The sequence below is a fragment of the Etheostoma spectabile genome, chromosome 9 (assembly GCF_008692095.1).
Source record: "Etheostoma spectabile isolate EspeVRDwgs_2016 chromosome 9, UIUC_Espe_1.0, whole genome shotgun sequence".
NCBI lineage: Eukaryota > Metazoa > Chordata > Actinopteri > Perciformes > Percidae > Etheostoma > Etheostoma spectabile.
In genome coordinates, this window is record NC_045741.1 from 34,993,837 (window position 1) to 35,020,482 (window position 26,646).

Consider the following 26,646-nt stretch of genomic DNA (forward strand, 5'->3'; position numbering starts at 1 on the left):
CACTTAATCGTAGCGGTGTGTTTCTGTGGTAAACATATTAAATTTGTTTAAATTAAGTGAATTGAGTATAAGCGTATGTCTGTATGTGTGTGGTGCAAGTGTGTGGGTCTGTGTGTGTGTTCCCAGAGAGTTATGGGTGGTAGAGCGGTGTTCTTCATGAGAGGAAGTTTCGGCAAAAGTGATATGACACAATTTTGTCATTGACTCATTCCCTGAAGGACAATAAATACCACTTTACCATAGATTTCCTGCATAGTGACCGACCGGCTCAAATGGTAAGACGTGTAAAATATCAGTGCAAGAAGTGTAATTTCTCATATGCAATTATGAGGTAAAATAAATCTTTATTTCAGATGTTTCAAGAATTGGTTGATACTAGACAAGGCCTGCATCGCATGGTGCATGTAGCTGCATTTGTAGTATTTGTCCACGGTACGTCTGCATAATCTTATAAACTTCTTTCAGACTCTTTTCAACTTTCCTGGTTTAATCCTATCTCATTGGCCATTAATCTTAGATCTGAGCAGTGGAGGAGCAGCGCTGGCATGGACCTACAACTACAGCACCATTCCTAGCCGTAGATGGCCTGAGGCCCGCCAGTGGTGCATGCAGCACTTTACAGACATGGTGCCCATCCGGAACCAGGAGGAGAGTGACTTCATCAATAATCTGCTGCCGTTTAACCCAAGAAATTACTGGATCGGCATAGTCAAAAAGGATGGAAAGTGGATCTGGCAAGAAACTTCTGAGAAGGTGCCTAAAAAGGCTCAGAATTGGGCACCAGAGGAGCCAGATAACATAGCGGATCAGGACTGTGTAGAGATGTACGTAAAGAGGGAGAAAGACACAGCCAAGTGGAACAATGAGAACTGTCACAAGAAGAAGGGAACCGTCTGCTACACTAGTAAAACCTTATTTTGTCAATTGATACATTTGACTCCTGCAGACATATTATAGCATGTGAGATGTATTTCTCTCTGTAGCCTCTTGTAGACCGGATTCCTGCAGTGCCAATGCAGACTGTGTGGAGACCATTGGGAACTATACCTGCCAGTGCCATCCTGGTTTCCTGGGGTCACGCTGTGAAGAGGGTACTTTTTTTTTTTTTTTTTTTTTTTTGTGTGAAAATAAAATATATTTAACTATGTATCTATTTTTCTTTTCTTCAGCAATCACATGCAAACCCTTGCTGGATCCAGAACTGGGATCTCACAACTGTTCCCATCCCTATGGGTCAAATCGTTTCAACTCTTCCTGCAGTTTTCACTGTGGACTTGGCTTTCAGTTGGTAGGTGTGCCTCAACTGCTTTGCCAAGCCAGTGGACGTTGGAACCACCCTGTTCCTCAGTGTCAAGGTATGTCAACTAACTTTTACAAATACTTAGCTGGCCTCCATATATGTTTGTCCTCAATATACAGTGTGTAGTTACATCATGTCCAAACTGCATAGCAGATCAGATTCAGGCCACACATGTCAGCACTTCACTTCACACTCTTATGTCTGCAGAGGGAAAACAACATTGTAATGTGGGTGGTCAGATATGGTTTCCATTGACTGTAAATTATGTCAGCATGGTTATTCATTCCGCCATTCCCACAAATGCTATGTTTACATAAGTGGAGTCATGCACAGTAGTTTTAACTGGTGTATTTCTACACTGATTTCTATTTAGTAGAGTACTGTATGTGTGAAATGTTTCTCCTTCCCCAGTGGTACAGTGCAACAGTTTAAAGGCTCCACCCAATGCTAGCATGCAATGTCAGGACCCTCGAGGCGTGTACAGCTATGGATCAATATGTTCCGTTCAATGCGAAGAAGGATTTGATCTGATTGGCACAAACATGACTCAATGTTCTTCCCAGGGAAACTGGAGTCATGCACTTCCTGTATGCCAGGGTATGACCACATATGACTAAGTCTTGGCTTCAGCTTAAAGTAATCAGTCAATTAATTTTGTTTTACTATCTTGTATGTGTAATGGTCTCTCCCTTGTCTGTCTTTCTTCAAGCTAAGAGGTGTAAACCAATAAATCCTCCTTATGGTTCCCTTAACTGTTCGGACCCAAATGGTTCCTTCAGTTTTGGTTCTCGGTGCACTACAACCTGTGATGATGGCTTTCTACTGAATGGAACAGCCAGCACTGAGTGCACCTCCCTGGGCATGTGGAGCGCAGACATACCAAATTGTCTTGGTAAAAAAAAAAAGAAATATCTATCAGGGTCTGTAATTTGTCTATCACTTTACCTCATACAATTTTATCATATCTCCATTGGTCTTGCCCTCTTTGTTCCCTTTCCAGCTAAGAGATGTCCCACTGTGAACTCTTCCTCTCATGGCTCCTTAGTGTGCATAGATCCTCATGGAGAGTTCAGTTTTGGTACTTGGTGTACATCAACATGTGAGGAGGGCTTTCTCCTGAATGGGACGGCTGACATAGAGTGCACCTCTTTAGGCACTTGGAACAGAGAAATGCCCAACTGTCTGGGTAATAATCATAAGCAAGCTGCACTTGGCATATTTACATAGCTGTGATTTGAAATGTGGGTTTACATATGTCCATTTGTATCACAAGACACCAGATTTGTCTTTAACTTGTCATGTCTTAAATCAGCAAAATTAGAAGGAAATGCACTTTTTTGCCACTTTTTTTTTTTTTCAGAAGATTGGATCATCTGGTCTGAAGCTAGTTTGTTTTTTGTAAATCTACAGCACAACCATGCCCCCTACTGGCCAGTGCTCCACAACATGGGAGGATGAACTGCAGCCACCCATACACTCCTTTCAGCTATGGCTCCCACTGTGACTTTGACTGTGATGAGGGCTTCTGGCTGAAAGGAACACAGACTGTAACCTGCAACAACTCAGGCCACTGGAGTCAAGAGCTACCCACCTGCCAGCGTGAGGGTTCAATAAAACCTTAAACATTTATCCTGATTAATCTGGTATTTAAACAGTTGATACAATGTCAGTAATTACAATTTCTGTCTTTTTTTTTTTTTTTTTTTTTTTTTTTTTTTTTTTTACATCTTAGCTGTACAGTGTGAGTCCATTCGTGCCTTGTCTTCATCCCTGTCTATGAACTGCTCACATCCTCTGGGGAACTTTAGCTTTGGCTCCCAGTGTCTTTTCACCTGTGATGAGGGATTCTCCCCAAATGGCACGGATGTGTTGCTTTGCTCCTCCACAGGGTTTTGGAATGCCAGCCTGCCTACCTGCACAGGTAAATTTGGATTTTTGTCAGCTTGCTAACATTCTCAAGATGGCAATGATATTATGCCAGTGTAATGTGTAACTTAACTGAAGCTGATGGGATCTGATCATAAACCAAAGACCATGTGATCACCAAAGTTCAGAATTCACCCCGATAGGAGCAAAGAGTTTAGCAAATTTCACGGAATATTTATTCAGCAGTTAAGATCTCACACAAAAACTGTCACTAAAGAAGTCCTGAGGGTCACAATGTCCAAAGGATACATCATCTGGGAACCATGAACGTCTCCAATTTTGTGCCAATCCATCAGGTAGATTGTCAGGGTATACTAGATTAGGATACATCCTCTGGGGAACAATGCCTGTCTGTACAAACTTTAAAAGAAATCATCTGGTGGTGGTTGAGATATTGCAGTCTGGACCAAAGTGATGGACTGACCTACAGATTGTTAAATGTTGAATGGTCTGCTGATTTAAGGATGCAGTGAGTAGTAAAACAAACTTGTGCTGACTGATCTTTGCCTTCCTGTGGAAGGCATGCCAGTGGGGTGGACTGCCATTCTGCTGTCTACAGGTTTAAGAGCAGTTTACGTTGTCGTGCTCCTTATCCTGATAGCACTGGCTGTGGCGGTGATAATGCGATTTAAGAAAGGTGAGACCACACTATTTTGCTGCTGTGCAAAAACTCATACATCATGGTTTAGAACTTACACTATTTCCTTGTTTCTGATCTTTGCAGGAAATACTGTCACGGAACCGCATGCACCAGCATGGGGAGACAAAGAGACTCCAGCGTTTGATTTTAAGACTTGATTTTTGCAACAAATTTAAAAATACTTCACCCAAATGCTTGCTGTAATTATATGAAGCTTGGTAGTTGTGGTATGATACGTGGATTAGGTTTCACTGTAACTGATTTTAATGCACACATTGCATTAAAAACAGTTATCTTTAAGTCATAAAGCAAAGTTTGTGTGCTGCTTTTGCTCTTTGTCCTGCTTGTATATTGCTTGATTGTCAATAAACTATCAACAATTCTTAAACCAGTCATTTTATTTTATGAGCAGAGTCAGCCTAGAATTCTAGAGGCCGTAGCAGTAGCAAATGTAATTTGCAGCTGGGGTCAGTGTTGCAACATTTCGTCAGCTTGTGAGCTGGAAAAACTAATTGTCGGGCCAATCAGTGTATAGAGTCGATGAGAGAACTTGACATTATGATGGCAGAGTTGCAATAGTTCCACATGTGTTGCCTGCTACTTGAACAAAGGAGATGGCTGCTGGAGGACAGTGGCCTTTCGAATCGGCTTTCGCCCTAACTCTGGAATACGATTAGATTCAACTTTATTGTCATTACACATGTACAGGTACAAGGCAACGAAATGCAGTTTGGGTCTACTTGGAGATAAGCACTGAAGTCTTTCAAAAGTGTGTTCAGCATTTAGACAAGGTAGGCCAAAAGTTTAAGCTATCAACTTGCATTGCTCTGGTTGGCTGCTATCCTTGTGTGGAGAGGGAATTTGAAAAACAGTTTATCCTGCCCCTCAGGTTGAGCCCTGCCAATGGTGAGATTCCAGGCCCAACATGTTGATGTGGGTCAGGCTACACTCACCCAATACCGCACATTAATTGATCAGGTTCGGAATTCTTTGTACATGCCTAGTGTCAGTTACTACAGTATAGGGTGACGCTGTCTTGCAGGTGCACTACCTGGTAGCTTATTTGACCTCCATGTAGAAACGAATTATGGGGTCAATTGGGGAAGTGGCAGAAACCCACTGAGATCACCATACTGTCAGTTTAGAAGATTTAGTGGCCAGAAATCTCCTGTCACTAATGGTGAGGATGTGATCTATTGTCTTTCATTGTCACACTGGGCACTGATCCTACTTTGAGGGGCAATCCAATACCCCCACATTGACGAGTACACTGAATTACAAAGTCTGAAATTAAACTCACATGGTGTTAAATGTTTTATATTAGGGCTAAGATACATTTATAGTAATCAATTTAAGTGTAAATCCACTGTCTTAAGTATGTAAAATCTATTGTATGGCTGTTTTTACAGTGTCAAATCTTCCCTGTGTATCTGTGCCAATAGTATACCCCCAGATTTTAAATATGTGCTGCAAATGGCCAATGAAGCATCTTCAGCAAAGCGTGTGCATCTGTCTTAGCGCTGCAACAGCATGAAGCCAATTATAGCAGTTAAAAGACAGAGGGTTTGTGGCCTGTGGTTGGCATGGAGGGTGCAATAAATAACCATGCTGTCGACAGGAAACGGTTTGGCTACCGTCAGAATAATAATGAGTTTATTGCTACCTGCTGTTACCGTATGATCACGGTTTGATTATTTTTCTCATCCCACCCACTGCTGCTGGCATCCATGTAAGCGTGCCAACTGCGCACAAGAAGGGAAAAAGTCCCTGCAGGTGACCACCTTGGCTTCCTTCCCTGATATTTAAGGCTGTCTTTTCTTTCTTTATCTATCTCTAAATATACAAGGAAGTACATCATGATACTTTGGTCCCTACAACAAAGAGTGTTGTTCTACCTAACACATGAGCATGCACACACACACACACACATGCCAGCAGACACTTAGAGCAGAGATACAAAGGCAGACTCAAAGAAACACAGTCGGTATACTCTGCTGCACGCTTCTTTAGTTCTGCTTGGCAGTAGCATACCGCGGTGACAGACAGTTAGATTGTTCCTGACCATTGACTTGCGCTCTCTGCTCTGCAAGGTCTGATTTCATAGTGGGAAATATGAGATGGGTCCAGGAAAGGGTTCATGGCTGGGGCAAGGAGGCACTCCATACAGTGGGGCTTCATATCTCTGTGTCACCCTGGGCATTCTCCCCTGACACAGCTTTCAGCCCCTCCGGTGTCTGGAGCACCCACTCTGGGTTTCTTAACCTCCCTCCCCAGGACTGGTACATTCCAGCTGGGCACAGTACCTGGGTGGTCCCCCCTCCCGTCCTCCATGACTGGAGGAAGGAAAAGGCAGAAAAATGCAGCGAGGGCCTTTGACCGTGAGGAGCACAATGTGAGCGTTGATGATGGCGGCGTGGATGTGATGCTTACCTGCCACTGACCCATACAGCTGTCATAGCCCAGCATTTTACAATCTGATGATCCACCCAACAGCCAGGGGAAGATGTCTCGCTGACCTGTCACCTAGATTGGAATGATAAGCACCGAGGATAGACTGACCCAGCTGTAACCCTCAGCATGAATACCCCATCTTCATAATAAATCAGCCTGTGTTTAAGAAATGTGTTCATTCATTTCATTCAGTGTTTCATAATCACTATGTACACATGTAACACTGAATATTCATTGTATCATACCATGATTTATTGATCATTGTTGATTCATTCGAGATGAACAGCATACACGCATTGTAAGAATAAATACAAATACACACCCAAACAGATATTTACATTAGTAGAGGAGGTTATAATCTCATAATCTAACATTCAAACATATTGAGAGAGGTCTGGCAGCATTGTGCTTACACAGGAGCCTATGTCGTGCAGGGGGATTGTAAAGCATAAGAGTAGTGTAATCAAGTTTATATGCATGTGCACATGGTATGTTGCATGGTATCACAGTGTACCCACATCTCCGTGGCGGTGACTACCTCTTCAGCTTCTACCTTGTGCACGGTACTGGAAGATAAATGATGAGACTGGAGAGCGATGCAGAATGAGGGAGATGCTTCTCACTGAGTCTGATCTCCACCCTCAGGAAGTGAAGTAAGAGTCCTGCATGGAGTAGAGGCAGTCAATAGGGGTGAGCAGAGTGGAGTCACCCAGGGACCGGCAGTCGCTGTCAGCCACATGACACAGAGGGTCTCTGTCCATGTCACCGTAAAGACCCTTAAAACCTAAAAAACAACACAGCATCATTACTCAATTTCTTTAAGTGGCACTTCATCAATTTCCCTCATAAAGTCCAGTTTATTCATCATTAGGAGAACTACTCAGCCAAACAGTGGTATTATGTGTTCTGTGGAGGGAGCGTTGTAAAATTTAATGAAATAACCCTAGCGATGTCATCAGGGTGGAGTTGCATTATGGGGAAATGAAGAATATAAGGACTGAAAGCCTTTTGTCTCAGCCTCTGCTTTATGAATTATGAACGTATGGCCCAACTTTATGGAAGAGCAATACATTGCTGAAGTACTGTTTTGAGTAAAATCTATAATTTAGAAGAGCTGTAAAGGGTTTTAAAGTTAATTTGCACTGTACAAGGGATGGACAAAATAACAGGAACAACAATATCATAAATTCCACTTTGCTTGCAGTAAATACTACCTTTATTAAGTACAGATACTGTTTAATTAGTGTTGTAACTGTGCTAGAGAGGTGTTGTTTGAAGTCATTCTGTCTGTGGTTTGTTGTATTACTTTACACTCTAACATGTCCCCAATGTTGTTATTTTATATTATTGTGTCCACCCACAATATATTGTTACCTCTGGAATTATTCAGAGAAAATTGCATAATGTTTAAAATAAAGTAGAGCTACTACACAAATTGTATTTCATGTCAACAGCACACACAAGTACATGTTAACAAAGTTGGCTGACTTCTGTTTGAGCAATACTAGCTCCACTTTTCCCTACAAATCAGTAGTGTTTATATTAAATAGGAAAGGAGTTATTCTAAAGCACAAGGACACCCTAGGAAAAATGACTGCAACACTAAAGATAATTGTGTCCCAGATTGAGAAAAAAAATAAACTTTTGCGCATTTGTAAATAATAAACTCCTGACTAAAGTTCTGATTTCACATTGCCAACAAATATCGGCAATAAATCACATGCAATTTTAAAATCTTTTTCTTATTTTTTAACTAGTCCCACTCATTACAGAGACTTTGTAGAGTAATACTTTAAACATGTAATTCTCCATTGTGTTTGATAGCACTGAGGTGTTTACCGTAGGGGTACATGTGATCCCCTGGCATTTGAGGCGGGGTCAGGCCCTGTCTGAAGGGGTCCATGTCGTAGTCCTGCTGCTCCAGTGTGGTGAGTCCCATCTGCTGCTGTTGCTGCTGCTGCTGAATGTGGGTATAGGAGGACCCCAGGTGCTCCAGCTCAGAGGTCAAAGCACCACAGGAGGGTGCTGTGGGGCACCGGAGAAAACACAGGAGACTGTTTAATGCTGTCTGTGACAGTAATGTTGTCTTTTAGTGAGCTTTTATGCCATGTCGCGATCAGCCTCTTTACAGTCTAATACCTGTGTGATGTGATGGGTGATCGCGCTGCTCCTGAGTCTGCTGCTGCTCCTGCTGCTGCTGCTGTCTCCTGGCCAGTTTCTTCATCTAAAAACATGCACCAGCAGACAGAAATCTTACATACAGGCCGAGCGCAAAACATTTCTTTCTCACTCCACTGTACTCTCTGCCACCCAGGCATAGTGTGTTCACTCAATTGCAAAAAATAACAGTGAGGTAAAGGACATCTTTCAGTGGAGGAGGGAAACCACACATGAGCCCACTTTGTGAGGAAATATGTAGTTTAATCTACAGTGATCTCGCAGTGAGATGTCATCAGTTTCCTGTATGAAGAGATAACCAGGCTGATTTCCACTCTGGCATACAAACGTGGTGCAGAAAGACTCCTTTTATTAGTAGCGCATATGACTGTGTGTGTGTGTGTGTGTGTGTGTGTGTGTGGTGTGTGTGTGTGTGTGTGTGTGTGTGTGTGTGTGTGTTGTGGGTGTGTGTGTGGTGTGTGTGTACTTTGTATTACTTTGGCTCTTTGGTTCTGGAACCAGACCTGCACCACCCGGACGCTCAGACCAGTCTCTGCTGCCAAGGTCTCCCTTACCTTGGATTAAGATTCAGGGGGAGGAGAAAGTAAGAAAGGGAGGGTAAAGATTGAAAAATAGAAACAGAGATGAGGTCACTTGAAGGTTAAAAAAAAATCAGTTTTGCTTCACCGATCCGCTTCAAACAACAAGGAAACAATAAAGCATGTATGAAATCTCTGTATGTCTTTGACGTTTGACGTCTCTCCTTTATAATGTTGTCACAGCAATAGCTTAGCTACTCATCTGCACTACTATAAACAGTAGATAGCTGAAATCCTGTCAGACTTGTGGACTAACTTAAATATTTTTTGCATTGAAGAATTATTTCTTTGTTGTTTTTAAAAACAAAGATACGGTAGAAATACATGATTTAATGATTTTCTGTCCACATTCCATCCAATCTGAGGATCACCTTATTCCAAAAAAAGAAAAGACAACCAATTTTTGTTACTACCAACTACGAAACAGAGGATAAAATCCTGCACTCAGCTCTTGCTATAGCATCACCTTTTATTTACAAAAACTAACGTTTTGGTCCTCCGTCAAACACACACACACACATACACACACAGTAGAATGTGTTTGGATGTGCGGGCTGTTCCTACATGCCACCTCCTATTGAAATATGATACTGTTACCTATAGTCTATGTTATGTTATCAGTAAAATGACAAGATTCTCAATTTTGGTTGGAATTACAGTAAGAATGTTAACAGAAAACAGTAGTATAATTTTTTTTAATTTTATTATAGTTTCTTCCGATAGACATCCTCTATGCAAAAACACGTCAGAGTGTGTCATGTCTGGAACAGAAGCTATGGAGCGGGGCAAGAACTACAGTACCTCCAGTCTAACACAGAATAAACGCTACCTTTCGGCAAGGCTTGGATGAGACCTCAAATGAGGCTTTAAAGGTCCGTCTTTGTTGAGTTGTCAGAATAGTGCGTGGCCTTTTGGGACGTTTGCTCTCCAGGTCTTCTGATCTAACTCGTCTGCCTGTAACCCTCACAGATTCCTCCTCCTCTTCTTTTCTTCTTCTTCTTCTTCTCCTTCTTCTTCTTCTTCTTCTTCTTCTTCGTCAACACTTTTACCTAGTGGGCAGACATGATTTATATCAAATGTTTATTCACCTACAAGGAATCCAGGATTAATAATTTTGAGGGACAGATTTAAAAAACAAAAATGGAAATTTCATGCCATCAATCTGAGATGTTCAACTAATCATTGTTGTAGTTTTTATTTATTGTTTAACCACTTTGCCTGATCTCTGCTTTTGTTTGTGGTTGCCTGCATTTCCCATTATGTGTTTTTACAGCCTAGAGTGACAGAATTCCCCCTAGACCACTTGAATTTCTTGGTGAGTAGATGCAGCCAGTCGTGGTTTTAGGCATCAAAAGAACTGTACCCATATTGACACCTAATCACTTTACCCAAAAATGGGTTATTTTGACCCAGTGTAGGTGTCATATTTTAATATTACTGTTGGGTGGTTTATCAAAACTAAAACATGGTTATTTTAACCCGATGTTAGACAAAAAAAGCTCAGGTTTGACCTTAAAACGGTCACAAATGTATTGTACAAAACAATATGCATATGACATTCAAAATTGCAAAGAACACACAAATGCTTCACAATCAGTAACAAATGACATGAAAGAGCTAGATCATAACAGCTGGCAACCTCCATATTTTAATTTGGGTAAATAACAAAACAGTAATATAAAAACAGTCAGTCAAAACAACCCATTGTCTTGTCTTTTCTAACCAAGTATTGCAATGGTACTGGGTCAATTTTGACCTATAATTAGTACACATATACACACACGCACACACGCGCACACAAACGCACGCACACACCCTGTACAAAGCCTGTACCTGTGTCGGAGGAGGTTGGGCTGGCCACACACTGGTGATAGTCCTCTCTGGCACACAGTAGCTGTCCCTCTCTGAGGACACAGCGATCTCCAGTCTGCAGGCGGCAGGAACAAACGCTGCAGGTGAAGCAGCGCAGGTGGAACACAGCGGCCCCTGCACGCATCACCAGTTCTGCAGGAGAGATGGCCTCCGCGCAGCCCCCACAACACACTGCAAACAGACTGGAGAGAGGGAAAGGAGGGTGAGGGTGTAAGAAGGGAGGAAACTGTGAGAGCTCAGTAAATAACAGAGAGTAATGCTTTTGTTTGGCTGCCTAGAGCTTGGGTATAAGCTAAGTCACTTGAGGACCACTCCATGAGAAAAAATTGCTTGGTTGACTTGGGGAATGTTGCTGAGTTGAGCTGTCATTCAAAACAACTGCCAACCTGACTTCTCCCCTCTCCTCCTCCTCCTCCTCCTCCTCTTCTTCCTCCTCCTTCTTCCCTAACCACTCAGACACATACCCTTAGCGTGGCGGGTGTGCATCTTAGCGCCTGGCAACCAGGACTGGTGGGCTTAGCCTCAGAGACTGTTGCCGTGGCTCCGGCTGCCTTGTCCGAGGCTGTGCTCCTGGGGAGGCCGGAGAAAAGCACTCGGCAGGCCATGGCTCCAGGCAGAGGGGGGGAATCAGATCTCCCGGTGGGAGAGGCTGAGCCGCCGGTCCTATGAATTATCTGCGGAATTATCCCTAAGTCTGCTTAACCAGAGCAGAACAAAGACAGAGCCAGCCCCCAAGCAGCAGGACCATTGTCCGCTGGCTGGCACCGCGGCATTTTGGGTCTGTCACGCAGGATGATGCGTCATCATTCTGGAGCTGGCGTTTGTCTCCAGACTTGACTGGGTCACCAGACCAGTCAGCCCAGTGGCATGAGAAAGTGACAGCCTTTTTGCCATGTTTTTGTTTTCACATAAAAATACTTCATGCGGCCCAAAAGGAGAGCCTACATAAATTGTTAATTCTTGTAGCCATTGGAAGAAAACAGAAGCATTAAAGGTTAGTGTGAAATAAATAAAAAACGTAACTTGCGGATCAATGTAACTACTCATGATCAGTTGTAAAAAAAAATATATTTTCTGAATAAGAGACTATTGTCCTTATTTATCTTACACTGGCCACCTAGGAGGAACCACAGCCATCATATCTGCGTCATTAAAAAACTTACTGTAATAATAAACTTTTGTTTATCATTTTGATCCAAAATGTAATTTTTCCATCATGTATTTTATTGCAGATAACTGTGATTATGTGTTCAGTGAAAGGATGCTGTGTCATAGGTACTTTCAAAGCATTTGCACCATTCAGATGAATAAATTACACATCACAAAAAGGAAAGAACTGTGGAACTTTCATGCCTAAAGCAGTTTGACATAAAAGTGATAACTTTTGAGCACAAACATACGCAAACTGTGATATAAGTGTATCCACACCTAACAAAGATTTACTTTCAAGTGAAACAAATATTACATTTGAATATGAATCATGTTAAATTGACATTTAATGTTGTATTTACAAGCAAAACAAAACCTCAGACTATGCAAAAAGCAAACAGCCACGTTGAGACATCCCTGTCAATAGGTCTGGAGCTGCAACATCCTAAAGACAAACATTGCTGGGACCTCTCACTGTTGCTGTGGGGTCGCTAGGGAAACAGTAAAGCCCATTCCCAGCAGTTCAGGAGGGTCAGTCGGGCTGCTTGACCCATCCGAGTTGTATGCCCCAAGGCCTCAATGGTATGCGCTTTAATATGGCCAACATACGGTCTGTGGTATGTGCATTCCTATGGCAACACAAAATGCATCAACGCAACATCTTCAAAGGAAGCGTGGCAGAGGAAATGCCCGGAATGATTCTGGTTTTCTATGATACAGCAAAATACTTGATTTAATCTCATCATGATGCTAATGCTAGATGTCAGGGAGGACTAAACGACGGGCATCAATGTTGATAGATCATTCATGTTTTCGAGAATCGCTTTTCCATTACGCGCCTTGCCAAGATCGTCTCATCGTAGCCATTATTCTTAAGCGTTGTTAATGCAAAGGTAAGAGTACCTCCAATACTTATGGAGCAGCTCAAGGTGTTTAATATTTCAGAGTTTCCGTTGACATGATTGGCCCAGAGGCCCTGCTGGGAGAGCGGGAACACTCAGTCATGTTGGATTCAGACATGGCAATTAGTGACAAGATCATTAGAGAGAAAGAAGTCAGCAAAATTCTGAACTCCTCAACACTGACGTGGCCAGGGTCAGCCACTCGCAAGGTAGACGCACTGTATGACAAGATGAGGGTTTGGCAGAAATGTACACACACACATTTGCTCACAGCAAAGCTCTCCTATCTCATTGCTCTCGCTGTGACTTCAGTGCTGACCTTTGGCAGACAGACTGCTGGTCTAGTGGCCATGCAGACAGACAGATCCTGTTTCTGGATCAGGTTAACCTGGATCCTATGCTGAACATGCACAGCAACAGAGACAGATACAGATCTGCGGGTCAAGTGCACCTCCAGTCACATTGCTGATCTGACGACCGATCTGCTGTCCGGTCCACCTGTCCACTGAACCATTTAGTCAATCTTAATCTACTCACATTCGGTGCAACCTAAACATCACATTGTCAGACAGGAATTTGCATACTGCTTCATTAAATTACAATACAGCCTGTATTGAATGTATTGTGTGTCCAGTGTGACTGCTACGGGTCGGACGCACAAACTAGATGAATTATATGGAAAATACGGTCATGTCAGGAATAATGTCTATGTCTAATGTGTTGCTTTGTCTAGGAAAACAGTTATGTAACAATAAACCTCATCAAATTTTACAAAATATAAAACTGCCGTGGATTATCATCCTCATTATTATGTTATTAATAATTGTAAGTGGCATTTATTTTATATGGAATCATACAACAAATATGGTGACAAATGTATTAATGATTGAAATGTATTAATTCACAAAGAATGGCCCGAAAAAAATAAAAATCCATCCAACCATCCAACCTAGATCTATGTATTATTAATGAGTTACTCTGATGTAAGTATTGGAGGAATGTATACCAATCTCATGAATACAGCAATGGTTTTAAGAAATTTCTGTTTATGTTGCTAAAGACTTGAACAATAAGGTCAGTTGGTATGTGGGCCTTATCAGATTTCATTTCACCATGATGTGTCAAACTAATAACAAAGTCAATAAATCATGTGTTGTTAAAGATAATTTTACCTCAAGACATCATGATGTGAAAAAACATGTATGCCGAAAAATGACTGATTCAATTATTGATCCTCTGAATCCCTAATGCCTAATCTTTCCTTTCTCTTGCTGTATTGCATGAGTCTAAAGTTGCTTGAGTTACATTGGTGCAGTAATTGATACATTTGCATTCAAACTGTTGTCAAACTGACTGAAAATCTGTACAATTTTGTAAAGAAACACTCAACAAGAATGGCACTTGCGCAACTTGTTTGAATTATTTCATCTGCACTGGATAACTAGATGTTTGTTTACAATTTGGGATGTAGAATTTAGGAAGTTGCTAAGAAATGCCCTCTAATCTATAACATGTCAAAATGTAAAAAGAACATGCCTTTGTTAATGTAATAGTTTAAAAAAAGATCAAAATACTCTGTGTGTATATATATATATATATATATATATATATATATATATATATGTGGTGCCTCAAGGGGCCAGTGTGAAAAAACATTTTCATCATAGGTAATCCACTGACTGTTTTTTTTTTTTTTAATATTGCTTATTTCTTGGTGTTGATGTGATGTTTTACTGTAATTATACTTGATCAAATCTAAATGTTTGTGAATATTGGGAGAGAATTCTTTTTAAGTTTGCTTAGATATGAACCCTTGGTGTGTTCTGGCATGAATCTAAATAATAATCTGGGCATTTAAAATAATTCCCCTTTCTGATACTAGTTGTGTATGTGCAGTTTGACTTCTTGGAGACAGCAATAAAAGCAAGCAGTGATGAAGTTAGAGTGAAATGGAATATGTTTATGTATAAAATATAAACAACTTTGTTTAGGGAATTCAAATACTGTCATCATTGTCTTTTAGCTTCCACAATAGGCCAACGGGCCAAAGCTTTGGTCTGGCTGCCATTGATTTACCACACGAGCGAAATGAAAAACAAGGTAAGATTCAGAAAGAAGATGCAGCATGTGGTAAGGAGGCCAATGTTGTCACAGTATGGATTAATTGTCACTTTTGAGCTGGCTTCCCACTGGTCCCCTGGATCAAAAGAAGGGAGGGAGCAGAACACAGTTTGCACCGCTAGCGAAACACTGACCCACTTTTAAAACCCTCATTGTGGACAAATGTGGTGCTCATGTGTTCTAGGGTGTCTTATCCCCAGACAGGATGAGCAGAGAGGCAAAGACGTGATACTTTAGAGGCAGAGCTCTGGCACCGGGCCTCCTGCTAATTGGTCAGGTCAGATATCTCACGGTTGGCTGGGCGTAGTCCCATTGCTAGACACAGGGGCTGCTGTGAGCAGAGCTTTCCAGATGCCGCGGGACATAACGCCAGGGCTCATGGAGCGCACTGTCCCCCAAAATAAGTTTACACCATCCTCTCCGGCTCTCTTGTAGGGATGCACCAGACCTTCTGACATATGGCTCTACTCTCCTAATTACCTCTCAGCCCTGCTCGTCTTTCTGTGCTTTGGCCAAGTGCTATGTTCTCCACTGATCACGCTAAGCACTTTGAATTGTGTGGTTTTATGAGCATCCACTCTGATTTCCACTTATCCATTAAAATGCTGGGTAACATGTTTATGTTAGTGCTTGGTTATCATTGAAAATGGCATGTTTTAAACATTCTGCTAACAAAGACTCACAAAGGTACAAAGGCCTCCAGCACCACTGCAGTGTAATTTGGTTGACTGGAAACATGATGGTGGGGAGTGTTTTGGACCAGTAAGTGTATCATTTTCCTGTTTCTCTGCCTGCTTGGCAGAACAGCCGTCACTAAATTGTTCAGAAATAATGTGCGCTTCTGCCTGTTAGGGTGTGCAGTTGCAGTGGGTGAGCAGGGACACGGACGATGGGTGATGATGGTGGGAGTTTTTAGGGGGGAAGGCCTCATCCACAAGACCATATGTTGTCCCCAGCTTGCAGTTGCCACGCCAATGGGCCTTGAAATTTTAACACATTTTGACAATGTGTCAGTTGAGCTCTACCCCTGGTTGTGTGCTGCGTGTGTGTATGTGTGAAGGTGTGACAGTGTTATTTTGTGTGTGTGTGTGTGTGTGTGTGTGTGTGTGTGTGTGTGTGTGTGTGTGTGTGTGTGTGTGTGTGTGTGTGTGTGTGTGTGTGTATGTGTGTGTGTGTGTGGACTATGCAGTGGTGTTCTCACATTCCTGCTCCCTTGCCACCCCTTCCTCCTACAGTCACCTTGTTCTCTTAGTGCACTGTGCCAAGTTCCCTGGAAGTCAGCTTCATATACGCACATAAACAACTACACACACACACACACACACACACACACACAAACACACACACAGACATACACACACACACCCACACACATATACACAGTGCTTTTGCCATAAACTATAAAATGTACGTATTTACAGTATGTAAAACTAAGTTAGATACATTTGAGTTACTATAAAGGGAAATCACTTGTCCCCCCCAACACACACACACACACACACACACACACACACACACAGTTCTTATTCAAGGTCAGATCTGGACAAGGGTTCTGTTGTGAAAGTAGACATAATAGCGCACAGTAATTGTTGGACCCAAAGACCAAATCATAAAATGAAAGGAAACTTAACAAAAGAAACATCCTATAAGTCCTAAAATGTTGGTAGCATTCTTTGCAACATACATACATACATGTGCGGAAACTAAACGTAAATGACAGATAAAAATCATCTTTTATTTAAACCAATAATGGTGTGCATCTAAATGGGTTTAATTTTTATACATTTTAGCAGAATTCTTTTATCACAAACTGTAATAAAAATGTAACATATGTTGCTCTTCATGCAGTGACTTTACATCACTGAGAAAAACTGACTTTGCCACATAAGTTGATAGCCCTCAAAAAAATCTTTTCTACTTCTTTTTTTCTTACTTACTGTCACTTCAATTTAAATGTATTTCTTAAGGCACCTCTGTGAGAAAAATGATGCCTCCAATACAAAATCAGATGTGCTCAAACAGAGTTCATTCAATTAGATGAAGTCAAAATTGAGCCTCTCCCAGAGCTGGAAAGTAATATAGGCCTATGTTTCAGCTGTAACATCAGAAGGAAATCAAACAAATAATGAAGAGTTGGAGTTCAGCACTCACTCAGCATAGTCCCGCTTGCAGTAAAGTTTGCGGTCCCGCAGAAAGCAGGAGTTCCTGAGCGCGTCCCCGCACGCCGCACACCGCACACACTCCTCGTGCCAGAGGCCGTCAGTGACTCTGAGCAGGAATCTGTCTGTGATCAGCCGGTGGCATCCGGCACACACTGCCCTCTGATCCATATCTGCAATGATGTGGAAATCCTTTAATTGGGACTCTTTTCCAATCAGCAGGACGCAGCTGAAATACTGGCTAATTTGGCTGAATAAACTTTGATGGAGGGCCATTAAAATGCGTCTTTACTTCGTTATAATGGGAGGGAAAATGGTTAAATAGGCAGTATTGTTTATTTAAAAAAGTAGGTGTTAAATATTGAAGCGTCAATCGTGTTTTACCGTTGCTCAAATTGACCAAATAGTCTATTACTGTAAGTTCGTTTGATAACCATGTGGCAAAAAACAGTGCAACAAAAAAAAACAAGTTAAATTCATACTAAAAATGTGTCATTTTAGCATCTCTATGTTACTAACCAAAGCTTTATTTACTATGTTATCAAGTTTTTGTCATCACCTAAGCATAATGCCGCTCGATCTACCATTGCACTCCACTGAAGAAACACTGTGTAACATATTTTTGTCCAAAGTTAATTGAAGGAAAATTGGTATTGTCAAATACCACTTTAAATACAGTTATGTAAGTTTATGAAGCTTCTACCTTTAAAGTGCGAGTTTCCAGACGGTGGGAAAGTATTTTGGCAACTCTTCTGTTCTTCTCAGAGCATCTCCGGCGCTAAAAGTCCCGCTGCAACTTGCTTCTCGGAGCAAAGAGCAGAGCATCAACGTTCCTCTCAGAGCTTCCGACGACCTCTCTCAGTCCACCGGTATTGACTGTTTAGGCCTTCTATCAATTATCCTATTAGGAGTGAACGGGAAGGAGAGAGGGAGAGAGAGAGAGAGAGAGAGAGAGAGAGAGAGAGAGGGAGAGAGAGAGAGAGAGAGAGAGAGAGAATGAGAGACTTCCTCCATGTGCAGGTGCCGGTTACCTCTCCCCCCCCCCCTTCACATTGGATGCCACAAAGTTACCAGAGACGCACATGAAAGGTTTTTTTTTTCTATTAGAAAGCAATAATGCATATAGTGCTCAGGAATTAAAGTGCAGAATGAAAGGTCAAACTTTTACGGGATACATTGTCCGTTTGTTAAATTGTCACAAGATAGATAGATAGATAGATAGATAGATAGATAGATAGATAGATAGATAGATAGACGCTTTAACAAACTTCCTCAAGTTTTGCAAACAGGATTGTCAATGAAGATGCCAAAATATAGGGTAGTGAGCCAAAACAAAATACAATTATATATATAAATACATAAGAATATATATATATATATATATATATATTGAGAGAGAGAGAGAGAAAAAAATCAGATATCATGATTTTTCTTTTTTTTTAAATATATGTATGAACACGTACCATCCCAAATATTTTTTTGCCAACATGTTTCTATAGCAGCTCTAACATATTTTAAGTATTTCTGTACAGTAGCCTAAGTTGTCAGCCGATATATAAGACAATATATCGGCCTCTACGATTTATCAGTCTGTGCTCTCTATTTTCCACATTTTGTTGATTTATTCTTTTTTTACAATGACATTAAATTTTACACAATATGTGCCAGCACCACCACCAGATTCTACACCCTCACAGATCTTTGTGATGAGGAGTAAAAGGCACTTGTGATGTTGAGGCCTGTAACGGTGCCAGACTGGAACCATGGGAAGGATTCAACAATACCAAACATGCTCCAGTATGTGTTTACCCCATAGACTGGATGGTTTACACTCAACAGACGCCATCTGGTGGTCAACCACTGGAAATAAACAGAAGAGACAACGCTTAAAAATGGAAAATATTTCTGGGCCGCGTTTGTCTGTGACATATTTAAAAAAAGATTCAAGCAAATTGGTCAAATGTGATGATCACCAGATTAGACATTTTGTCTCTCAAAATGTTTTCATAATTTTAAAACATGTCCTTGTTTTTCTACATACTTAGGTTGTTATAGAGCCACTTACTAAAATTGCAGTTCCAGATCATTAAGGATGGAAAGTAAAAACGTATTAGAATATTCAAGGCAGAGTTAAAAAATATCAATCAATTTACATTGGCTTCAAATGCCCAGATCCCTCTAGTTCTAACTGTGATTTTATGATATATTATATAGTAAGTAAAATAAAAACACAAGACAAACACAATTTAGATACATTTTTAAATAACTTTATTCTGTAAGAATTCTCAAATGAGTTTTAAGAAATGCATGGATGGTTTCTGTTTTTATACAATTCCTCTTTGAATAAAATATGATTTATTTTTAAATTGCATTGGGTTGCTTCCAAAACGGACACCTGAAATTACCTATTTACAAAAAAAATCTGTTAACAATTCTATTAGAATTCATTTGACAGTGTGCTCGATCCTCCGTCTCGAGACTCCACCCTCCCCGCAACCTTAAAATACTTTTTTTTTGTTTTGTTTTCATTTTAATTACAATGTACTGCTTGGTACAAAATATGCTGTTTTACAATTGGAATCAAGTCTTCCGTCTTCATATAGCTGACAATGTGGGAGTATTTACAGGGGAAGGGGGGGACTCGTGTCATGTAATCTGATGCGGAGCCTCCAGCATCTCCATCAGGAAGGTGTCGATAGGCGTGTCCCCGATCAGCTTGAAGAAGAACAGATGCTCCAGACACTTGAGGCCGATGGAGCGCAGGGCGGGCAGGCGGAGCAGCAGCTTGGCAAACCTGCCAAAAGGAGGAGAATCAAACTTTAGTCATTATCCTTCTCTATTATGCAGAAAACCATTACTATGTTTACCATTCTAAATATACAAAACTACATCCCGTTTAATAAGATAATAAAATCCTGTTTTCAAGACACTTACTCCAGTCTAACATTTCAATTTTTAACATTGATCAGACACACTCCCAAAGTGTTTTAATTGCACTACATTTAATTTGGAATTGTAACACTACCATATTAATCTCACCACTGTAGTTAAGAGTTACTTTTTCGATCACGATTTATGCAAACCATGCAAAAATTCATTAATTGTGATGCACTGCTCTTTAGTTTATTAGCAAATAGAGTATTTAATTAGATCTATGTAGTCCAGTGAAATGCTGAATCCAAGAATTCTACTTTTAAAGCCGTATTTTTTTCGTTACATTGTCAATGCATCTATTAAGAAAATGACTATTGAATCCAATAGTGCAATATTAATTTAATTTCTTCTTTTTTTGCGCTGTCAATTAAAATCGTGAGTGTCTTCAGCTGAAGCTACATTGTCATTTAGAAAGCTTCCAACAGTACATGACAATAATCAATTGCAACCTTTGTATACAGCAATAACACTACAGGCCTCTGTCCTTTCAAATCTAACGCTGTAGTAAGTGTTTACGAGCTGTGCGGTGATATAAAATAATCTATCGTCATTGCTACATACAAGTCAAAGCGGTAACTAAACTATTGATTGATGCTGTAATGTAATGCGTTTCCTACCTGCCAGGCTGGTCTGGGTATTTCTGTTTGGTGTACGACTCCAATGAGGCGTAGACTTTTTCCCTCAGCGCCTCGACCTCGGGTGGGCTTGAAAGACCTTTTGCATCTGAAACAAACACATTGTCACAGTCAGACCACAGTCTACCTGATTTAGAAACATGAATTTCAAAATCCAGATGGATTTCTCATTTCTTGCTTTCTAGCGTACTGTGTAAACGTGAACAGTGACTGGAGGCCGAGCTGACCTGGGTTGAAAAGGACGATGGCTCGCAGGCAGCCAAGCTCCGTCTTATCCATTTGCATATCTTTCATTTTGGATACCAACTCTGTCAGGACTCTGTAGGAGATCAGATCAATAACATTACAGAGTTTTGATAACGAAAGTGAATGAATCAAAAAAACGAACAAAATATATACGTTGCATCCATTTCTCCAGAAAATTTCAATACGGTAACTATTGCCTCATCTTTGAATGCTACCCACCTATCGAAGATGGAGCCCACTCCCGCACTGTGGGCGCTGCTTCTGTGGACGTGGAGGCCTGTCGCCAACAGGATGCCATCTTTTACCGTGACGGAGCGATGCGAGAATGATGCGATAAGAAGCTCGTTCCAGCCTGGATGCAAAACAACAAAACAAGCCATCCTTAAATCCCTCCTCTTAGGTCCTTCTCAAATATGTGTTAATGATAGATGACGTGATTTCTGTGTCAGTCTCCCCTGCTTTGCTTAAAGCTGCACAGATTGTTATTGGGTCTTCTGTGTGGCTTCTTCACTTCCTCTTTCAGGCCTGTGTGTGAAATGTTTCACCAGCAGAGGTCAGCATTGGTGTGGCTGCATACCACACTGCTGGGACTTGGCAAATAGTCCAGTTATATTTGGTTTCACTGCTCCATTAAACTAGATGGCAAAAATGTATTGAGCAAATGTAAAAGACTCAAATAGACTGCTTGCCTGGGGATGAATAACGAAAATGCTGCCCTGAAGAAAATGCTGCCCCAGCATGCGGACAATGGGGCCTAGAAAGGCCTGTTTACTAATAATATTATTATTAATAATAATAATAATAATAATAATAATAATATTGTATACTTTTTATTTTTAAGTCACAATTTATACATGTGTGTTTTATTTATTTGTATATTAAGGCTGTGCATCTCACAAATGCACATGTAGTCGTGCGCATATATTTTATGTCTGCTGCATGCATGGGATTGTGTGTGTTTGTGAGAGTGTGTGTGTGTGTGTGTGTGTGTGTGTGTGCCTGTGTGCGTGTGTGTGTGTACCTGCTCGTAGTAGGATGACCTGGTCATCCAGGGGGAGTTCGGAGAAGTGTGGGATCCTTTTGGCCCATTCCACCAATGTGAAGAGCTGCTTGTCTGCTGCTTGGCAGATATTGGTGACAGGGTCATTGGTCTGGAGAGGAAGAAAACAAAAACAAAGCAGTCAGTAGCTGTGCTGGTGATCTCCTACAGTGACATCTGAACGTGTCTGACAGTGATTAATGAGTAGGTGCAGCTGTGACTACTTTGACAAGACTTGTGAATGTTCTGACCTATTCTTGAAGTATTGAAGTGTTAAGGACAGAAATGAAATCTAACCAAACTTCAGCCTAAAAATGACCACTGAGTTGAATCACTTCTTTTTTGATTCACTATCAGCAAAGTTCAACATTATGAGCGTTGGGTGGTAGAGTTTATTGCGGAGCTGTTGCAGTAGATTGCATGAGATTGTACAGGTCTAGCCAATAAATTGGCAACACTGTGTCGACTTACTGATACTTTCCTGACCTCTGAAATGGTTCTCAAGTGAAATACTGCAATAAACACTGCATTGTAAAAATAAAAATAAAAATAATAATAACACTGTCAGTAGCTTGATCCAATTATGGAGTAACACCAGAGACTGGATTTAGTCCCCAAAAACTGTTCAGCGTGTTTTATTTAAATTTCAGTAGCTACTAATCAAAAAACCTTTCAATCTTGCAATTCATGGATCTGCTGCATTAGTGTTTGGAGATTATGTCCTGAATTTAATTTGACTTGGCCTGATCACATTCCTTCATTCCGCTTCATTACTCAGCTGGTTACATATGTTTTGACCACCACTAATCAGGTCAACATAATAAAGCAGCATTTTATATTTAGATTACTATACAGTGGTTGCTCCATCTGTTAGGTACCACTTCAGCCTCATGGTAGATTAATGATTAATGCGTTTGACCAAACCACGCTCAGCATCTGTGATTCTTACTGAGTTGCTGGGGCTGCCGTCGTTGTACGACGTCTCTGTTTTGGGCTCCACAGCCAGCTCAGCATCCAGGATCTTGTCCACGGGCATTTCCTCGTTGAAACTGCTGGTAGATTCCACCTCGTTCTCCCCTCGCTCCCTTCCTCGCTGCCTCTCTTCCTGCACCGCTGCACGCACGCACGCACGCAAACACACACACACACACACACACACACACACACACACACACACACACACACACACACACACACACACACACACACACACACACACACACAACACAGACACACATACATTTCAGGTCAAACACTCCATGCTTATTGTCCTTGACTAGATATCAGCAAAACCATAGTGTTAACAGTAATGTTCACTCTGCATTGGACACTATTAAAAATGTTCAACATGTCCTAAAGATCCAAGATCGTAGTAGTAAGCAATTGCTTCAGTCCAAGGCATAAATAATATTTAGTATATCATTAATTAAAACAAAGAAAAGCAACAAAGACTCACAATAATGAGACTCCAAGTCAGGACTGTTTGATATTTAGCTTTAGAAATTACATTGACACATAGTTAATTATCAAAATAGTTGCTGACCATTTATATTGACCGATTAATCAATGGTAAACTAATAGTTTCAGCTCTGGACTGAATACTTATCTTAAATGACCCCATTAGCAGCTGCATAATTTGATTTGATTTTGTTTTGTTACACATATTACACATCTATACATGCATTTCTGCAGGGTTCAACAATGCTTACACCCTAAACAAGCATTTGTAATAATCGAAATAAAGATCAAGAACAAATCCCAGACCAATCCTTATTAAACATATCACACCTGCACACACACCTTCTCTCTTCATGCCCATGGCCAGGCACTTCTGGTAGCGACAGTATTGGCAGCGGTTTCGCTGGCGCTTGTCAATCAAGCACTCCTTCATGTCTCGACACGTGTAGGTAAGATCTTTACGTACGGTCCTCTTGAAGAAGCCCTTGCATCCCTCACAGCTGTACACACCGTAGTGCTTTCCTGTGGAAACACAATGGAAACCCTTCATAAATACAAAAAAAAATATTAAGAGAGCTTAGCAACAGCCCAAATGCTAGGCAAGGTATGTATGATCACCAATAGCAAACACAAAGCCCCTGCCTTTGAGATTGGATCTGAACCAACTTAGGACTGTACCAGATAATCACACCCACACAGTACCAAAGGCTCGCAGAGATAAAGCAGCAACAAAACTGACGTTTTACCTGAATCCGTATTATTCAGATGAATATTATGTATTACCTTTAGCAGTGCTGTGATGAGGTTTGAAGCCAGATTGAAATCGTTCAACCTGTCCAGGTTGCCTTTCTTTGGAAGTGGCTTAACAACTGCAGTTGTCAGTGATTTTGGAAAAATGCCTGAGAGGAGTGAGTGAAATGTTTTTTTAAAGAGCTGATGGGCAGGGTGTCATGACAGCAGGTGGATAAATTAGGATGCTTCACTAAATACACCAGACCTTTATGATTAATTGCCCAATTGTTTTTATGCGGTTGCAGCTGCCGTCTAGTTCTTATTGTGTGACATGGAGGAATTTATAGCGTCTTTAATATTTGTCCAATTTTTTTTTTTCCTAAAAAAAGTTGCAAACTCTGTGGCCGGGTTAGCTCAGTTGGCAGAGCAGATATATAGAGGTTTTCCACTCAAAGCATGTCATTCCCCCTCTTTCTCATCTTTAATGTCTTTATCTGTTCTGTGGAAATAAAGGCCTAAAAATGCCCCAAAAAATAAAATAGAAAATACATAAATCAAATAAAAGTTACAAACTCTTTACACTCATTTAGAGATAGGAAGTCAGTGGGTAGCCATGTTATGGGATTAGTTGGCTTCAGCGGTAAACAAGGAACAATATTACTGTTAATGAAAAAAAAGGTTTGTCTAGCCTCATTTATTTCACAATTGTGAATATGGAGCCTCTCTTTAAAGATAATGTAATACATCTGAGGATTACTTTTTCTCCGTCTGCACTCATCTTTCCTGCATTCTCTCTACTTTAGGCAGGCCACTGGGGCTCTATCACTCTCTGATTGTAATGTTGTGTGAAATCTGGGTGTCATTTTTGACAAATCTATGTGTTTTAACAGTCATGTGAAATCTGTGGTTTGTTCCTGATTTTTCCACCTCAAGAACATTGCTGAGATCAGAATTGTGGTTTCTAAAAAAGTGATGGAGATGCTTATTCATGCTTTTATTTCTTCACGTTTGGATTATTGCAATGTACTGTACACTTGTTTAAACAAATCATCCATGGACAAACTGCAAGTTGTACAGAATGCAGCAGCAAGACCTTTGTCTAAGACCAGCAGGAGATCGCACATTACTCCGGTGCTTAAGGCTCTTCATTGGCTTCCAGTAGGTTGTAGAGTGCATTTTTAAATTTGAATCACTACTTATAGAGCCTTGCATGGTCAAGCTCCCTCTTACATCCAAGATCTTTTGCATGCACACACTTCTGGTCGCTCTCTGAGGTCTTCAGACCAAGACCTTTTAACTGTCCCCAGAACAAAAGGTGATCAAGCCTTTTCTGTGGTGGCTCCAAGGCTCTGGAACTCTTTCCCTTTAGCCTCGAGAGCTTTGGATTCTGTGGAAACTTTTAAAAAACACCTGAAGACACATCTTTTTAGACAAGCTTTTAACTAACAATATGGCTTAGTATTTTACGTGATTGTTGTTTTTATTTATTTTTACTGTAAAGCACTTTGTGACCCCTCTTGTCTGTGAAAGGTGCTATATAAATAAAGTTTACTTTTAACAGCTGCGTTATTTCCCCACGGTGCTTTCTTGTTTCAGGTGCAATATATTCACCAGTTTTACAGTCAAGGTTGTCAAAGAGCAAATCAACATTGCACTAATAAAACTGACAAAATGCCTGAAAAGTAACTTTGAAATCAATCTGTCTTTCTTATCTTTCCTTCAGTTATCTGGGTGGCGATGTTTGTGATGAATGGGAGTGTAGTTTGTTTGCCCATCCCCCTCCCCCCTCCCTCCTCCTCCCCCTCTAACATTACCTGAGGAGCGGTCCCCGCAAATGGAGCAGATGTGCTTTGACATTCCCCCGGGGCTCGTACACTGGTAGTTGATGTTTCCCAGGTTCTGTAGGCCCGGCGGAGGCTTGATGTCCTCCGAGCTGCTAACACTGTTCATGTTCATCTGAGAGTACGACAGGAAGACAGAACAGAGACACAGAGACACAGAGTTGAAGCTGAGGTGGCCAGAAATGAACTAAACAGAGCCGAGGAGGAAGCGGAGGGGAAGTAAGAGTGAAAAGTGCAGAGGCCGTCTCATGACACTCTCCCCCTTCCTCTATTTTCACATGGTGTCTTCCGCTAACCCATAATCTTTTTTTTCTTCTCCCCACCTACACCCTTTATTGTGAAAGTGCAGATTGTGATCACATGCTGGGTGAGTGGGAGGTGCAGAAGCTTCTGTCAGAGGCTTGTCATACAGGTTTTTTAGTTTGTTGACAGGGAGAGGCGTATGAGAGGAATCACGTGTACAGAAAAAGCAGTTCTCAGACACA

The 26,646-nt window shown here is 41.1% G+C and overlaps 3 protein-coding genes across 6 annotated transcripts in view; 1 reads left to right on the forward strand and 2 right to left on the reverse strand.

The window, feature by feature from the left end:
• Positions 1-318: 318 nt before the first annotated feature.
• LOC116695700 (E-selectin) lies at positions 319-4,101 on the forward strand. 2 transcript variants are annotated; one of them, XM_032526113.1, is made up of 11 exons: positions 320-432; positions 518-904; positions 984-1,091; positions 1,170-1,355; positions 1,712-1,897; positions 2,010-2,192; positions 2,301-2,486; positions 2,711-2,899; positions 3,033-3,221; positions 3,747-3,863; positions 3,951-4,101. In XM_032526113.1, exons 1-11 carry the CDS (start codon positions 354-356, stop codon positions 4,022-4,024), a joined length of 1,884 nt encoding a protein of 627 aa, XP_032382004.1. In that variant the 5' UTR covers positions 320-353; the 3' UTR covers positions 4,025-4,101. The 2 variants fall into 2 exon arrangements, with proteins under 2 accessions (XP_032382003.1, XP_032382004.1); XM_032526112.1 differs by having other exon boundaries at positions 319-432; positions 2,010-2,486.
• Positions 4,102-6,586: 2,485 nt separating this feature from the next.
• lmx1a (LIM homeobox transcription factor 1, alpha) lies at positions 6,587-18,228 on the reverse strand. The gene is given in 10 exon segments (XM_032526115.1): positions 6,587-7,101; positions 8,157-8,342; positions 8,457-8,541; positions 8,972-9,049; positions 9,903-10,058; positions 10,061-10,122; positions 10,907-11,127; positions 17,269-17,449; positions 17,836-17,883; positions 17,980-18,228. Coding segments are annotated over 9 exon segments (1,140 nt in total). The 5' UTR covers positions 17,864-17,883; positions 17,980-18,228; the 3' UTR covers positions 6,587-6,958.
• A 1,399-nt stretch (positions 18,229-19,627) lies between these two features.
• Positions 19,628-26,646, reverse strand: part of rxrgb (retinoid X receptor, gamma b) — a 32,837-nt gene continuing 25,818 nt past the window's right edge. For 2 of the 3 annotated variants that reach the window (XM_032526175.1, XM_032526177.1), the window contains exons 3-10: positions 26,135-26,276; positions 23,919-24,110; positions 23,080-23,243; positions 22,113-22,242; positions 21,311-21,443; positions 21,073-21,164; positions 20,828-20,933; positions 19,628-20,070 (exon numbers count right to left, since the gene is read on the reverse strand). In XM_032526175.1, coding sequence (XP_032382066.1) covers positions 19,923-20,070; positions 20,828-20,933; positions 21,073-21,164; positions 21,311-21,443; positions 22,113-22,242; positions 23,080-23,243; positions 23,919-24,110; positions 26,135-26,276 — 1,107 coding nt within the window. In that variant the 3' untranslated portion in view covers positions 19,628-19,922. The remainder of the gene's footprint in view (positions 20,071-20,827; positions 20,934-21,072; positions 21,165-21,310; positions 21,444-22,112; positions 22,243-23,079; positions 23,244-23,918; positions 24,111-26,134; positions 26,277-26,646) is intronic. The other variant, XM_032526176.1, reaches the window with a different exon arrangement.

Excerpts from the sequence above, each read along its gene's own strand:
- LOC116695700 (XM_032526112.1), top strand. The coding sequence starts at position 354 with ATGTTTCAAGAATTGGTTGATACTAGACAAGGCCTGCATCGCATGGTG. Across the intron at positions 1,092-1,169 it reads GGGGTCACGCTGTGAAGAGG|CAATCACATGCAAACCCTTG; the intron begins GTACTTTTTTTT and ends TCTTTTCTTCAG. Across the intron at positions 3,222-3,746 it reads CAGCCTGCCTACCTGCACAG|GCATGCCAGTGGGGTGGACT; the intron begins GTAAATTTGGAT and ends TTCCTGTGGAAG.